General features: G+C 51.7%; 1 protein-coding gene across 7 annotated transcripts in view; it reads right to left on the bottom strand.

Annotated features, from left to right (window-relative positions):
* Positions 1–17,109, bottom strand: part of ct (homeobox protein, cut) — a 760,713-nt gene that overhangs the window by 208,226 nt on the left and 535,378 nt on the right. The window contains exon 1 of one of the 7 annotated variants that reach the window (XM_065427444.1): positions 12,602–13,176. The exons of 5 other annotated variants lie outside the window; for them this stretch is intronic. In XM_065427444.1, the coding sequence (XP_065283516.1) occupies positions 12,602–12,608 (7 nt within the window). In that variant the 5' untranslated portion in view covers positions 12,609–13,176. Of the gene's footprint in view, positions 1–12,597; positions 13,177–17,109 lie in introns of those variants that run through there. One more of the 7 variants, XM_065427447.1, reaches the window with a different exon arrangement.

Genomic DNA, 17,109 nt, shown 5'->3' with positions numbered 1-17,109 from the left:
CGGGAAAAAGAGGCGTTGATTTACGCGCCTGGAAATACAGCCGAGGTCGATCGCTGCGCAAGCCCGTTCGGCCCAGCGTTGCATGCGGCAGGCCGGGCGATTTTGACTACATAGTCTCTCAGCCTGTCGCAAGCAGTGCTATAGCAGGCTGGCGATGTATACCTGCAAGGGTAACCGGATAGAAACGATGGTTGCAATTAGTGCGTTAACGGTAACATTTACGACCAGCATAATTAGGTTCATTGCAGGGTAGCAACCTGACCCCAGGCTCTCTGATTTACATATTTATATCCCTTACCAGCCGCGTTCATCTTGTACGTTCGAGCTTTCTAACTCTCACTTGATCTGCTTCTTCGGCGATGGAAAGGGGGCTGCAATGACGTCATTGCGACGAAATATCTGCTGTCCCAGACTGCATCTCAGTTTCGCGTAGACATCGACGCTGTTAATCAGCCAGACCACCTTGTTCTATGCGCACCACGGATATCATGCTAACTGATCCCTTTAATTACTGTCCCTGCCGTACTTCACCGCGGATCGGCCACCGCGGGAGCAGGCTGGAGCAGAAACAAATATCGTCCACACCCGCAAGACCAACTCCAGTTCCTTTCCTTGTTGTAACTCATCGACAGTCTGATGACGTTAGCACCAGTGTGGTTGGAGTGTTCCACAACACGTGTACAGGCCGTGTCTAAGTGCAATACGTGCAGTACGGATGTATTTGGCATATCGGTGGAACTTTCGTGAAAAGCCATAACTTCCAAAACTTCACACAGTTCCGGTAATGTGCACGTCACACGTACAGGGAAATAAATTCAGCACCTCTTGCGTGACTGTCGGGACAAGCGAGCCCTTACTTGACATGTCGCTGGCGCACGCAGGGAACGAGGTCGCGCAAACAAATTAGGAGCAGTGGTTTCGCGTCGCGCTCATTGTGCATGCACGAGCCGGGCGGGTCCGGCGTGAAGCTCCAAGCAGCCGCGTCCAATGCAGCTCACGCATTCCCATTGTGGCGCGGAGACGTCGAAGCGCGAGAAGGTGGGAGAAAAAAGAAAAATAATAGAAAGGGAACGGAAATGAAATGACGTGGCCGGGAATCATGTATTCTGCCGTACAAGAACCGTTCAGCTGCGCGGCACAAAGTAGTGCGGAGTACCGACAGCCCTCCCGCTGTCTATTTTCATGCTCAAAGCAGCCACTCGTCGCAATGTCCGTGAAGACAGTTGAACAACAAACCGCTAGTCTTGCAGCGTCGTCTGTTCGCTGCTTGCGAGAGAAGATTACAGTGCCGTTAATTGGTTTCAGCAGCGTAACTTAAAAATGTGGACCGAACTCGGACTCGGAGGCAACTGTTTCCCATTAATTAGCTAGTAAAATATCCTGCCACCTTCTTGTGTGTGGCGTCATTAGTGACGTCATTACTTCCGCTTTATAATTCCGGGTTTCTAGGAATTTCGCCAAAGTCGCGCTCAGGTGGTGGGTCTCTATAAAGTCTACGATTCTGTGCTTCAGTGTGCGGTAATCAGTGATTTCATATTAATTCTAATCATCCCGGACACTTCAGTAACTCAACTCGTAACTTACTGTATGCTCTGATGTCATGTCTATAATGAAGCCCATAAGTTTTGTACTGCAATATTTTTTTCTAGTTTTTTTTTAAAGTTTATTCTGAATTTCGTTCCAGGTCGTCTCAGGAGGTGAACCAAAAGTGCTGCGCAAGAAATAAGAGTGTCACTCGACGCTCGTGCCACTAAAGAGTCACGACAGAAAACGTCGACAAAAACACTGCCGCCTGTTCTTGTTGGCTTTCCCGCTTCACACTTAGGTAAGTGGTAACAGAGACGGTATAAATAGAGGAGGTAGAGCATGCTAAGTTGTTGGAGGTGCCGGAACAAATGCACGTTGCGCTGTTCTGCGGTACACGCACGCACACTACACTATGCTCGGCGCGAACATCAGCGCGATCCGCCATGAAGGCGCTGCTGCGGTACTTAAAGGACACGGGACTGTTCGACAAATTGTGACTGTGCACCGTGTGACGTAGGATTGTACGATGACACTGCGTAACACTAGGAACGCCTTTGCGGTCTGCGTGACAGTGCCCACAGAAACAGTTCGTGTGTACGTGCGTGTGTGCGTGTGTGTGTGTGTGTAGATTTCTTTTTATTTTTTATTGAATTTATGTATTTTAATTTTTTACCCTTCTCTCTCTCACCTATCGCATCCCCTTGCCCCTCCCCCAGTACAGGGTAGCCAACCGGAGATAATCTCTTGTTAACCTCCCTGTCCTCTCTCTCTCTCTCTCTCTCTCTCTCTCACTATGCTCGGAAGTCAATGATAAGTTCCTTCTTGATGAAGAGTACATTAGCCAGCATTGTACATACACAAAAGTTCACTATTAGTAGTGCAGTTTTCACCACGAGCGCGTCCAAACGAGCAAGAAGCTGCTACACGACGGTAATCACTTCCTTCGCTGAAGACAGTAGAGTGCGCCGAGCAAGGAGATAAAATAAATAACATACGGAGCGGAGTCGCGCACGCCCCTAGGATCGAGCATGTGTCGCAGTAGCAAAGTGCGTCAACAACCACACGTGCGCGCCTCAAGCCGCAGAAGTGCCGGACTTCGATCGTCGGTCCGCCCGCACGCATGCGTTGCGCATGCGTGAGCGACTTTCGCATATACCGCGGCCTTCTTGCTTGTTTTATTTATTCATTTTCGCTATTTTTCATCAGCCACAGAACCGCACAATAGATGGGCGGCGCGGGAACGAATACGCGTCGTGACAACTCGATAAACAAACGCGACTCATAAATAACGCGGACTACATTCAGTACTTTGGCCTCCCTTCTGCATTCTCGCTTATACGATGGTCTCGCCTTCCTCTTAGCGTGGAAGCACAGAAGTGAGGGAAGTGAAACGTAATTGCTCAAACCGAAGCATGTATGCAGATGAGGAAAATGAAGCAGCATGCAGCTTAGGCGTAGGGGGACAAAACGAGGCGTGGCCGTTTGGCGCTTGCGTAGAAGTTGAACGTAAAACCTAATCGAAACGAACAAACAAACAAACAAACAAACAAACAAACAAACAAACAAACAAACGAACGAACGAACGAACGAACGAACGAACGAACGAACGAACGAACGAACGAACGAACGAACGAACGAATGAACGAACGAATGAATGAATGAATGAATGAATGAATGAATGAATGAATGAATGAATGAATGAATGAATGGGAGGGGAAGGACAAGCGCGGTGAACAGTGATGCATTAGGATTAAAGCATTGTTACTCGTCCTGTGTTTTAATGGTAACGGGAATTTCTTTTCTCTAGTTAGTTTTCGCAACTATTATATATATAACGTTTGTGACTTCAATAAGGAGCAAAGAATGTAAGCTGGTGAAGGGTGCGCAAAATTAAAAAAAAAACAGAAGAGGGAAAAGAATGGACTACGTGGGCTGTGTCATAGCTTGGATAGCTAGCCCCGTCTTACACACGCTTACTGAGAAAATTCAGCTTGCCCTTGAAGCTTAGAAAGCATTAGGGACTGTAAGCAGCGAAAAAGAGTGCGTTTAAGCTTGTAGCTTGCCAAGGATTTTTCGCGATAGTCGATAATGTGTAAGAAATATACTCAGCTGGTGAGCTGAGACGCCATTTATGCACGTACACGCTCAAAAGAGGTGTAGAACGATAAAGAAATAATTTATCGGGCATAGCAAAAGCATAGAGGCACTATAAGGCAACGTCACTCTTGTCCACGCGCACTCAATATGATTCAAAGCGCACATATACGACTTAAATCAAGTGCCGAATGCTACATAACGTTTAAGAAACCGACCAAACGTATCGGTGGATGGGCCTACTTCTCAGGGTCTTTGAAAAGCGATCTAGCAAGGCACGTTTGACGCAGAATTTCGAATCATTGCGTCGCGAGGTGACCTATCCTTGTCAAAGCCTCGATAACGATTGGTCCAACTGTCGAGAGGCGGGACCGAACAACAGCAGGTCCACTTGAAGCTTCGGCTTACCGCTTCGTGAATTCCGTTGAGTGACCTCTCACCAATAGACCTCCTATCATCCTGTTCAGTTACACGCCAATTATTATAAGGTGCAATTCACAGCCTCACATGCCCTAGAAAATGACACGAACAACCTGATCTCGCGAGACATAGTTGAAAAGTGAATGAATAATATGGGCTTGGCAGCGTCAATCAGTGGGAGGAGTTACTGCTTTTGCGAGAGAGCAAGCGCGTTTTTATTCGTTTTTAGAACGCACTCGGCGCGCCACAGTTTTATCAGCGCGCCAGATAAGACGATGATGACGACGACGACGCTCATAGGAATGAAATGTGTTTATGCGTACGGCTGCCGCACAAACGCAGGCATTGTGACAGGGTGAGGGGAAGCCAGCGAGGAGCAGTCGCAGCCAAGCGCGGACGACGGGACCCACAACGATCCGCATTCGCCGCCCGCGCTGCCGCCGAATATGCATTCGTTCACGTGTGAAATATTAAACGGACGACGGAGGGAGCGAGGGAGGGCGAATCGAGACCATCTCGGCGCGGCCGCGAAGAGGAACAGGGCGCGGCAGGCGAACGGGCATGCTTTCAGGAGGGAATGCACAGAGGAGGAGAGGTGGTCCGTGAGGATGACAACAGCGGGACCGGACCATCCATTTGATTAGCCGAAATACAATAACGCTGCCGCCATCATCGCGGCGGCCGGGCGTCGTCATCGCCTCCCCCCTTTGCCTGTCGCCACTCGCCCCGAAGGGGACTCCCCCCTCCTAAGAAAAAAAGTGCTACGCCCCCCCCCCTCCCCTCCCCCCCAGCCGCTTGCACGTCCATTCAAATTCCTTTGGCTAGATATGCGCATAACGTCGCCGCGCCGGTCTCGTGTTCTCTCTCTCCGCTCTTCCCCGTCCTTCTTTGTCGCCGTTCCGTTTGTCCCTCATTTTCGCTTCCCGTTCCTTTTTCGATGCCAGGCACCGCGGATAGACCTCCGCAAGGCGGGAGAGCCTCGCGTCTTCCGCCATGCCACAGCGACGCGAAGGGTGTCGCCTATCTCATGCCGCCGCTGTCGGGTCTGTCTGTTCGTTCGTCCAAGCGCAAGGGGGACGGCACGACTACGACGAGAAATTGAATATCAACCGAGAGGCGCGTTCCTGCGCCGTGCTGGCGCATGTTTGTCCAACTCGGCTGGCATATTCGCGGCGGTCATCTGGCGCTGCCGCGTGCTTCCCGAGGGCGTCGCGACGAGCATACAGAGAGAAGCAGACGCGGGAGTCGAGGGGTTCGGGTCGAGCTGCGTTTGACGGGCCAGGGCTGACAGGGACGGGATACCTCTTCCCGCGTTTCTGCACACTGCGCGCGTTGCGACGAGTGCAAACGCGCGCAGGGCGCCGGAGTCCGAGGGTGAAGCCGACCACGCGACGCTTTTTGCATGCGTGCGCGGCGGTGGCGTGAATCTGCATCCTGTGTTAAAAAATAACGAAACTATTGGAGAGAAGAAGAAGAAAAGCTTGCGAAGGTGAAGAGTTTCGAGCACAACTTTAACACGGTGACCTCTATCAAATGTACAGTATTTGCTCTTCTCTTCGTACACGCATGATGTAGAAAAGGAGAAGATGCTATTTTGAAGCAGAATGACGCCTAACTGTATCAGTGAAAAAGCGGTCAACTGAACCGGGTCACGGAAGCAAGAGGACTGAACATAAGTTTTGCTAGATATTGGTACAAGCCGTACGTTTGATATTGTTTGTTTCACCAGTAAGAACATTGTCTGGAAGCTACATATATTGTCGTGCGTTTCACCCTCTAGAATATACTGAACCCTTCATATAAAAGTGTCATCTTTAAAACAGCTACCATGACCACAGCGCTGGCCTTGTCAACTATAAGTGAGTTAATTTCTAGTTTGACTAGAAATTAAAAAAAAACTAGACTCCCTTTACCCCTTTCCCCAGCACAGGGGAAATTAGAAAATTAGAAAAACTAGACTCCCTTTACCCCTTTCCCCAGCACAGGGTAGCCAGCCAGTACTTACACTGGCTAACCTCCCTGTCTTTCCTCCTCTTTGTCTCTCTCTCTCTCTCTCTAATTTCTAGTTTGGTCGAAACTTATGGACATGTCCTCAGAGCCAGAGTTTACCGAGACTCTTACAGAGAGAGTTTGCACTAATAAATATGTTCAGTGACTCGGTTACGTACGCGTCCCATTTCTTGTCATATATGTCATGATAATTCATGAAATGTCATTTTTCAAGACAAATAGGTTACAGTTATAAGGGAGCGCTCGCTGATTTTTATAGTACCTCACCAACAAGTTCCGAAGGAAAACTCCATAGGTTAAAGTGTTTCGTGAGTATGCTCAGTAGAGAGTATTCTAGAGTAGTATGGAAAACACATCTGTGACTGGGCAAGCGAACGTATAAGTGTCGTCACCACTCGAGCAAGATTTTGCACGAGCTAGCATTCTGATTGTGGTTTTACTCGTTGCAAATCACATCGACGTGCATTCTCCAGCAAACGGTTTCCCGAATACATTATCCGCATCAGGAATCGCAACCTGTTTCCAAAGCGCGTCCCCGCACCTCACAAGGGAAGGAAGAAAGCTGAGCCCGCCGCACGTCGTGAAAACAAAAACCGCGCTGTTTTTCACGCATCGAGCGAACGCGAACAATACGCGCTCAATCTGCATGCCGCGGCGCGCATCAAATTGCAAAAGGGGCGCCCGCGCGCACGTATAGAACGCATACCGCGACCAAAGACGAAATAAAAGGGGACCACGCAGCCATCGTTCGGTCCACGCCGTTCATCATCGCCGCGAGTGATTCACACAAAACACAACACCGCCATCGCGCACATCGCGCGCTGTATGGACGAGGGCCGGCGAAGGGGAAAAAAAAACAGAGCTCGGGCTCGCAAGCAGAACGCCGAGGAGGTGCGAGCGGGAGGATCCGCTAACGATCTCTCGCGCCGTATGCTCGCCCGAAATGATAAACTCGCGTGCGAACACCAGGCCCTTCCGATGATGCTGTTATTCGAGCCCCTCCTCTCCCTCTTACGCGGCACCTTTCTCCGAATCCGCGGCGGCGTTTTCTCCGGCACCGCCGTCCGACCGCACACGCGCGAGCGGCGATGGCTGAATTCGATTTGGGTCGCCCCCTTCTGCGCGCATCCCGTGATGAGGAAGAACAAAGATCTGGGCGCGGGCGATGGATGAATAGGGCGGCCACTTTGGAAGAGGGAAAAACAACCGAGAGGCCGAGAATATGGACGCTTGCGTCGCCCTTTCCCTCGCCGCGGCGCCGACGCGAGGCTGCGGGGTGATCCCTCATTCAAGCAGGTTACGTGCGGCAGGGATTTCAATCACGCATGTATAGAGCGACAGAAAAAAAAGAATAGTCTGTGTGTGTGCATGGGATAGAACGAGAGAGAGAGACCGACGAGAACGTGTCGTATATGGAATCTGCTAATCAAGGAACAAGAAAGAAAGCAGAAAAGAAGGGATGATAGGAATGCGCCGTCGGGCCCGGCATTTAGCGCGGGGCAAAATAAAAGCGCTAAAGACGCGAAAGCAGGGCGCTTCGGATGTCTTGCTCGGACGGGGCCGTAATGAATGATCGAGCGCCGCCGCACAATCGAGATCCGCGCCCGCGGTGGGCAGGTGCGTGCGCGCAAGGCCTCTCGAACGCACAACGATGGTCGCCGTCGAATAGCGAGGGTCTTGAGTTTCTCGCCGACGCAGTGTGCCCGAGCGCTGCACACTGCAGAAGCCGCCACTCCCGCCTATTACTTACGAATTTTCTTTTTCTATCGGTACGTGATAGCGCTATAACCATATCGTGCGGCTTCCTACGCGCGATGAGGCGAGAACAGTGCATTTTATAGTTGGATGAGCACAGCGGTGGTCTATAACATCTTCCGCGTGGCGAAAGACATCGGCGCATATCAGGCCAATGAATTGCCTCCCGGTGAATTGCCTTCAAGTGGGACACCCGACACTGATGCAGAGGATCTCTAGAAAATTAGGTGTCTTCAATTGATTGTCATACTGCGGACAGACATATCAACGAGAAGGAACAGTCACGCCGTGCACGATGCTTGAGATCTACAACCGCAAGGACCTGGCGACAGAAAGAGTATATAGCAGATCAACAGCAACTGGAAATTGAAAAAGAACAGCTCTGCCCCGAGGAAAGTCGCGGCCACTGCGGCGCAAATTAGGTTCCCCCGTCGCTTTACTTCTGATTATATGAAATTCATCGCCTGCTTGGCATTCAGCGAGAAAGTGCGGGTCATTAGAATACACAAAAGTGAGCTGCATCACGTACACCCGTGTATTGGGCGAGGTGGAATAATTTTTCTTCCTTCGCCTGTCACCTCAGGTTGATGACGAGCCTTCGGGCTGTAGACAAGAAGAGCAGAGCAGGGCAACGAGCGTCCACGGCCCAGAATATGCGCCGTTGGGGAGGAGGAGGAGGAGGGCGGGGAGGGCATCCGCGGCGTTTCTTCAGCGCACGGCCCGATTGACTTGCAAATGGACCGAGCTGCTGGCGCTTCTTCTCGCCGACGCGATGCGTGGCAGACAAGGGACCGGGCGCGCGTGCGTGAGCACACGATCTACGCACTCCTCTAGCAAGACGGGGTGCCAACATCGGGAACACTAAACGCTTATTCTCGCCGAAGCGTCGACGCCGCGCGCGCGCTCATCGGAAGCCCCCGATGAGGCAGCAGCCGCCGCCTCCTTCGGGACGCCGAAGAAGGTCGGGCGCTCGATGATGAAAGACCTCGGGGGCCTCCAAACCACCGTCGCCTGCGCTCGTGCGCAGCCCTCCTGGCCTGTAACTTGCAAATTCACCGTGGGCGTTGCGGAGTTTGATTTTCTTTTATTTGGTTCGCACCTTGCCGCGGTGAAGAAGAGTGCATAAGTGGTTTGCTCCGCAAATCCGACCGACACACACGGGATAAGGACGAACGAAAACCAATTGGAATTGGCGGTAACCCTATATCTATGCGGTAATTCGATGTATCGTATTAAATCTGCGTGGGTCGCGCTGCAGTCTCGAAAACGAAGTTCAATGGGTTAAGACCGTGTGGCGTGATTCCGAACGAAACATTCAGGAAACTGGCCTGAAGCGTTGGCGTCGGTCTGTTGAGCAGAACACACAAACATCCGCAGCACATCTCTGCACGGTTCATTCGCTACATTGCAAGATACTGCTGTACAAATGCGTACGCACTTCATAACTTGTCTTCTAAAGCGAGGCCTTCTTGACACATCTACCCAGACATTGCTGGTCGTGGCTGCTACCCCTGCTGTCTTGCCGAGCAGCCCTAGCTCACACAGGACAGCACTAGTATAACGAATCGCGCTGGTGGCCAGCTCTGTTCTCTGTGGAATTACAACAGAGAAACAACAAACAATGCCTAATATCCACTGTGCAAGAAAAAATATGTGCCTTCTAGCATATAATTCTTTTACTAAAGCGAAACTTTCTATGCCATGTTTCTGGAGATTTGGCGCGTCTGCTCAGCCGCCTTCTTAGCGAGAAAGCGGGGGGAGGGGAGATGCGGTCCCGGCAATGGTGCAATAGTAAACTGGGCGGCTTATCCCGGAGATGGCGTGATGAAAAGTGGGCCGATTCCTTAGACAGGGTAGTTTGCGGTCGAGGAACAGACGACTAGCTGATTTGACGAGCAGGCACGTCATCGCTCTGCTGCAAAACGCATTGCAGAAGATGAACAGCTTTACAGCACTTAACTAATTTACAAAAAGGTTCGCTTCACATAGATTCCGAAATGTGCGTCGGATCCGCATAATCTTTTAAGATTTCGCCTATACACTGTTCCTTCATTAAATGATATTGTGGCGTTTTATGTGCCAAAACCACGATTTCATTATGAGGCATGCCGTAGGACTCCGGATTAATTTTTGACTAGCTGGGGCTCTTTCACGTGCCCCCAATGCACGGGACACGGGCGTTTTTGCATTTCGCCTCCGTCGAAATGCGGCCGCCGTCACCGAGGTTTGATCCCGCGACCTCGTACTTAGCAGCACAATAACATAGATGCTAAGCCACCGCGGCAGGTCAGTGTTCCTTAGGCAAAGATTTTTGGCGAAAGAACGCATACACGTCTACAGATAACTTTGTGTGCACATAACTGAAAGCTGGTTCGGCATCTTGATGCATCTGCTCTTCTGCATTTTGTTTGCGTTTTGTCATGCGCTTTTTTCCCACGTACTTCGTCGTCGTCGTCGTCGTCGTCGTCGTCGTCGTCGTCGTCGTCGTCGTCGTCGTCGTCGTCGTCGTCGTCGTCATCGTCGTCATCATCGCCAGTCAATTGTTATGTCCACTGCAGGACGACGGCCACTCCCCGCTATCTTCAATTACACCGGGCTTACGTAGACGATTCCAAGTTGTGCCTACGAATTTCTTATTTTCATCCCACCATCTAATTATCTGCCATCCCCGACTGCACTTCCCTAACCTTACCCCTAAGATCTATAACTGCAATAGACCATCCGTTTACGTATTACATGACCTGGCCAGCTCCTCATTTTTCTCCTAATATCAACTAAAATATAGGCTACCTCCATTTGCTCTCTACATAATTCACAGGCTGTCTTCCTGTCTCTTAACGTTACGTCCAACATTTATCGTTCCATCACTTATTGCATGGTCTTTCTCCTCAAGTTTCTGTTATCTACCAGGTTTCTGCCCCATATGTTAGTACTGGTAGAATGCAGTAATTGTACACTTTTCAAGGATAGCGGTATTTGCTGGTCATAATTTGGCAATGCCTGCCGTATGCGCTGTATCTTATTTTTATATATTTCCTTCCCATGCACTGTAAAATATTTACACCCTAAAAAGTGAAAAATTGTGTAAATGTGTCTATAACTCACACCCTTAGGGTGTTAGCTACATAACGGACAACCTAAGAGAGTGAGTTATAGACACATTTACACCCTTTTTCACTTTTTAGGGTGTAAATTATATTACAGTGTGGTCGGGGTGACCTGTGAGTAACCGACCTGGATAAACGTATTCTTGCACAGATACTAGAGGCTGAACCCCGATCATGAATTCTTGTTCTCTTGCCAGACTACTGACCTTCGCCTTCTACATGTAAACCTTCAACCCTTACAGTTTCTCGACTAAGGTCCTCAATCATTTGTTGCACTTTGACCCCGCGCTGTTGAACAGGAGAATGTCATCTGCATTGTCACCTCCCTCACGACTTTTGCAATTTTCGCTAGTTGGACTGGCGTTCACGAACGCATACTCCTACCGTATGGGAATGGCTGAGAGCCCGATGTGCGACTCCTGTGGGTGCGAGGAGACCATCGAGCACCTATTGTGTACCTGCTCCGCTACGATGTCCAATGCCTCTTTATGCAGGCAACTTTACGCCGACTGGACTCGAGACCGTTCACGGAGTCAAAGATACTCGGACCGTGGCCACACCCGTCAGTGGCTCGAAAAGCGATACGTGCACTAGTGCAGTACGTACTTGAAGTGCACTGGCTTAAGAGACCATTTATAGTGTCCTTGTGTATGGTGTCCCTCCCACACGTACTCAGTGCTTACTCTCTCCCTTTCTTCCTCTTTATATTCCCCTTTCCCCCACCCCCAGTGTAGGGTAGCAAACCGGATGCTGTTCTGGTTGACCTCCCTGCCTTTCCTATCCTTGTTCTCTCTCTCTCTCTCTCTTTCGCTAGTTACCGGGTGTTCAGGCTGCGTGCACATTAGACAGTTCTAGATGAGCGTTGCATATGCATTTCACGCGCTGAGGCACTGCATAGAATTGGGCTAACTTGAAACGTTCGACAAAGCGTCTCCCAGAGCCGTGAGCGACGCGCTGTCCATTGCATACGAGAGAGAAGCCAAGCGGACGCACCACGACGCTCCTCTCGATCGGCCCTGCATGCAGCAAACTCTGCCTTCCGCTGCCGGAATGAGCTTCATGCGCACGCGCACTGGCACTCCCGCCCAGTGGCTCTGCACAAACTGCTGTGGATGCATCGTCACGACCGATGCGGATTGTGAACGTTGAGATAACGTTATCTACCGTTGCAAGCTGAGCGTCGGTCATCGTTTCCTGAATTCCGCGATGCAACGGATCATCGCAATTATTTTCTTACTTACTTTCCCCTCTTGAGTTAAACGTATCAGCAAGTACACAACGTCGTGCGACAACAAATATTGTTGCCGACGTGTATGGTTGCCAAATTGCACTCGAAGGGAGGGGCGCGCACAGTGAATTTTGAGAGCACACAACAGCAAAATGCAGTATACGTGAGAACCACTGAGTCAGCAGGCGATCGCACATATCAGTCTGCAGATTCTTGGACGTCGGCATAGGTACGCTAGCTTTCAAGACAAACACGCGCCATCCATATTGGCTTGCTAAATGTAAACACGAACAATAACAAGTACAGAGTGCTACTGAAGTACGCTTCGGTGACATTTAACGTCGCGGTGCAGTACAGGAGTATAGTAAAGAAGGGGGAGAGGCTACCAAAGGTGCACAGAGAAGGTCGCGCCTACCTTTATGGATAGTATCCCTCAAAAGAGAGCAAACCACTCACGTACACGGCATTCAGGGGGAATCACTGGAATCACTCATGCAGGGAAGATCACTGTCTCTTGTAGGTACGTATGATGCCCAAGCCGCGTAAAACACAGCCAGCGAACTCCCTTCTTTCCTGCGTTCGAAGCAAGCGTGTACATAGAAGACGCTTTCCCGTTCAGCTTCGGCTCGACCGGACGGTGCAGAATTGACGTCTTCGCATCGAAGTCAGTTCGCGCTGCCACTGCGGGTTGCCTTCCCCAAAGGCGGTCGCCGGCAGCTCTCCGGACGCGTGATGAAGCGTCATTACACCAGCGGCCATTAATTGCCAACGATCTCTCCTCTCCGTGACGGTTTTCGAACGCGGGGGTGGCGCGTTCACCAACGGCGACCGCGTTGCGGCAGGCCGAACAAGGAGCGAACCCTACACGAGCACGCGTGTGCGCCGATCATCGATGAACGAGGCATCGCGTGAGCCCCACGGGCTCCTGCTCGGTCGACGCGCCGACTTGCGTGCAGCACGGCAGAAGGCTGAAGCCATGGTTACACAGGTGAAAAAGCAGGCGCGAAAGTCTCGCACTGTCCTCGACTACTTATATGCGTACCTGTGATTTCGATTGCACTATAGTCAAGGTACTCAAACGTCCATGTCGCCTTCAGGCGAAGGCGTGAACAAGAGTCTGACGTCGCGCCTTGATATGCTGCGACGCATGAAGGACTGCAATGAGTTGAGCGGGAAAGGTTCGGCAACGTTGCGCGCATCTACCGTATCACTCTGCGCGGCAGGCGAACGCCAACAAAAGAACAATGGCTCCTTCTTCTTGGTGCCGTTCGTGGTTTCGTACCGTTCGCGGCGCACCACGCTGGTTGCACTCTGGGGCTTGAAAGAGCCACGGCAGTGTGCACATCGAGCGGCCGGACCGATAGGCCACGGGGCGTCGATGGCATGCCACCAGATCGCCCGCTGCTTATCCGCCTTCGAACCATTGTGGCTCGGACGACCGCTACTCACGGGGACGCTGCGATCGACGGCTCCCGGTCACGAAAGGCGCTGTGCAGACGTCTCCTTTTTCGTGGTACCGTGCCCCCAGCGCTCGTCTTCGATCAGCAGGACGGTTGTGTTTCTTCCGCGATTCTCGCTTTCGGGCACATAAGAGGCCTGGCTTATATGAGATGGCGTCGCGAAAGGGAATTTGTTTCCCACATTAAATCATATTACTCGCTTCTGTAATTAATGCGTCTTCCTCGCATTGCCAATTGACGTGCCCTTCTGATTACTTCAGTTGACATAGGGTGACTGGCTCGTTCAGGCAATCGTCACAGGTTCGCTTTTTCGACCAGGACGAACTTCTCTTTGACTACAAATCTTGCTCGTTGAGAAACCAGTTGGGGCTTCTCCTGCCATTTAATGCTGCTCTAAGGTGGACAGCGAATTTCTCTGTAATGAATCTTGTCCAGCCTCGCGGATTACTGTAAAAATTATTTCCTTATTCCCGAATCCCACTGTGCCCTGAATTCGTGACATGCGGATATTCCACACCATGGCTGATATGCGCGAACCGCCTTCTTTCTGCTACGATAAATAGTAGCAGCTAGCACAACAATCACTAAACATTGCAAGATGCCCAATCCGCGATATTCAGCGCATTTGTTGCCTTGAACTGACTTGCACGTCGTCAGAGTGACGTGTCCACCCGACGCCATCAACAAAAAACGTAGGTGGTGCTTATAAAAACAAACAAGCACTGAATATATAGACAGAAATACTTATATAACGAGCACCGCAAACATAACAATTTCTCATATTCAGTAACCATACGTAGCGCCCAACAGCATAACGACAGCTAGCCTCCTGCAGCAGCGTTTTACAGATTGCTCAGCGCAAGCAAACAGTACTGAGGCTTCCAACACGAACGCGCTTAATCTCTCTCTGACAACCAGTTCAAGAAAAAGCCCGCGTTCTCTACTTGAATCATGGAAATATGTAGAGAACGGAATACGAGAAGGGTTATTGCGAGTGCTGCTTCCTTACCATTATTGGCGGTGTGTACAAGCCGTCGGCAGAGTAAATATATAAAATGTATGCGTATTCTTTTTCTCCCTTAATTAAGCCGGTGTGGGTACGAGAGCCCATGCTGTAGTGGTGGCGCAACGAAGACAATGAGAACGAGCGTTACATGCGTTCGCCGAGAACTCGGCAACGCGCAGAGCTGATTTTAAACAAGCATTCGTTTAGCTATGCAATTACGAAAGCGATCTTTATGGCCCCGGTTTGAACTGCATAAATGCGCTGTGCGCATAATGGCGGCCACGACATTAAAAGCGGACGGGATTTCACAATTTCCCAGCAAAACACCGCCGGAGGTAGCTCGCACGGCGCCCGAGAATTTCGAGCGGCACGAGTCGCTGCTTGAAAGGGCGGCCGAAGCCACGCGCGTACTTCGGAGCAGCCTATCCGAGCGGGGCCGTGTTTGCTATCAAAACGAGAACGCCAGTTCGTTTCGTGCGGCACATATGCGTACACGGGATCACTCACAAGCAACACTCGGCGTCGAGCGCCGCGGGATATAACGAGCATTGCAATTAGGAAACAGACGCCTGACCGGGCCAGTCGACTTGGCTGTATAGCCCGGCACCTGGGTGCAAAATTGCGGCGGTCATTTGCGAAAGGCTCAAGCGCGGCACGGACTTCCTGTTGGCCGAAGTAGCCAAGCAGAACCACGCAAAACGCGCAGCCCCGCGAGCCACTGTGCGCAGGCTCAAAACGAGGAATCGGGTTCAATGTTCTAAATCAACCGGGCACACATACGCAGACACGCACAGCCGGCATCGCGGAGTATACAGCTCGCGCGCCGCCTTGCGCAAAAGAACAGGCGCGCGCCTGACCGACCGCCGAGAGAGAGCCATGGAAACACTCGCGCGAATGCCTGGGAAACGAAGTTGCGCTACCCTCGCCTGTATATACAGCGCGGCGGCGGAGGCAATGCGCGGCCGGCAAGCGTGATGAATAATGACACCGGACAACGAATGGGCGGACGTTATATGCGCGTATGCGTATATTGCAGAGCACAAAACTTGGCGGCTTCTTTGCTCGGCGCGCCGGCGAGAGCACGCGCGCGCGCTCTGCTCATTACCATAATTAACCTGAAAAAGGCTACTCGCGCCGTTTCTTTGTACCTCCTCGCGGCGCGGTCACTCGCCAAGGAAGTGACACACCGCCGGCACGTTACACTGGCCAGAGAAGAAGAACGCACGAGACCGGCGGTGTGCATATATAGTTCGCGCGGGCGAGCGTTTCATCCATCGTCCGGATCCGCCCGTTCGTCCGGCCGGCGCCGGAGGTCGTCCTACTCGCGATCCTCATTTGCAGCACCGAAGCCCCGGCCACGGAGGCCCCGGCTCCCGGTCGGGCCCTCCTTGATGAAACGCGAGATAAGTCCCGCGCCGTGAAGTCGCGCACGCCGAACCACCGCGACCCAAGTCGCGGTCGAGAGCGCGCGCATATTTCTCGGACGCTGTCCGCCTCATGCGCTTTCAGAGGCGGACTCGTGCGTGTGTATGAAGAAAGGGCCTAGCGGAGTGAGGGGGAGTGGATGCAGAATGGGGGTGGGGTGGTATTGCATTCGAGCAGAGGGCCCTGCACAAGGGGTAATCTCGCTCTGCCGCCGTCGCCACGCTATCTAAAAAATTTGGCACTGTTCCTCGTCTTGTGCAAGGCACAGTAAAGAAGCTGCTGCAGGCGCGGGCTATATGGACTTCTGCCGCCGCTCGAGCACGAGGCGACCATCGGTCACGACCGGATTGCGAGAATCTTCTCGCGAGAAAGAGAGAGAGACGGACGGACGAGAGCGCGTATATCCTCGCCCCGCTTCTCGCGCCTCAGCCGCATCTTGGCCAGTGGCGTCATTCCGCGTAATTGGATCTTCGATGGCGAACGCTGGCTGCCGCCGCCAAGAAGGGAGATCTCGGACCCTAATGTCCGCCGCTCAAATATTAAGAGCGAGGGCCCCTATCATCTGCAGGCAGCACAGAGGCGGCACATCATCGCGTCAGTGCGAGCGGGCTGTTCGCCTCGACAAGTCCCCTTGCGTGTGGCACCACGATACAGGGCGTTCTGGGGACGCGATCATCGCCCACTCGGAAAAAGAGGCGGTCGTGTTGCCGACGAGCGATCATCGCTCAGAGACATCGGCGCTCACCATGAATCCTCGTTTGGGGCAAGCGCGATACGGCGCGGTCGAGCGAAAACAGCGTGATTCGATCATACATGTTACAGTGGCGCAGTCGCAGTACCTTCCTGACAATACGAGCACGGCGTCGTGAGCTTTCAGATAAATATAAAGAACCATATATCAAAGTAGAAGCAGTCCATGTGTCTATAGAGTTGCTATGACTAGCGCGAAGAAGGACAGGAAATCGCGTTTACTGAGTAACTACTGTAGAAAAGACAGCGTGTCGAAGACACTGTAAACAAGTTACCCACTTTATTGTTCACAGTACATATAGGAATAGTGAAACATCTTTACCGAGA

The sequence above is a fragment of the Dermacentor albipictus genome, chromosome 2, assembly GCF_038994185.2.
Source record: "Dermacentor albipictus isolate Rhodes 1998 colony chromosome 2, USDA_Dalb.pri_finalv2, whole genome shotgun sequence".
Classification (NCBI taxonomy): domain Eukaryota; kingdom Metazoa; phylum Arthropoda; class Arachnida; order Ixodida; family Ixodidae; genus Dermacentor; species Dermacentor albipictus.
This window is presented reverse-complemented; position numbering and strand designations above follow the sequence as displayed.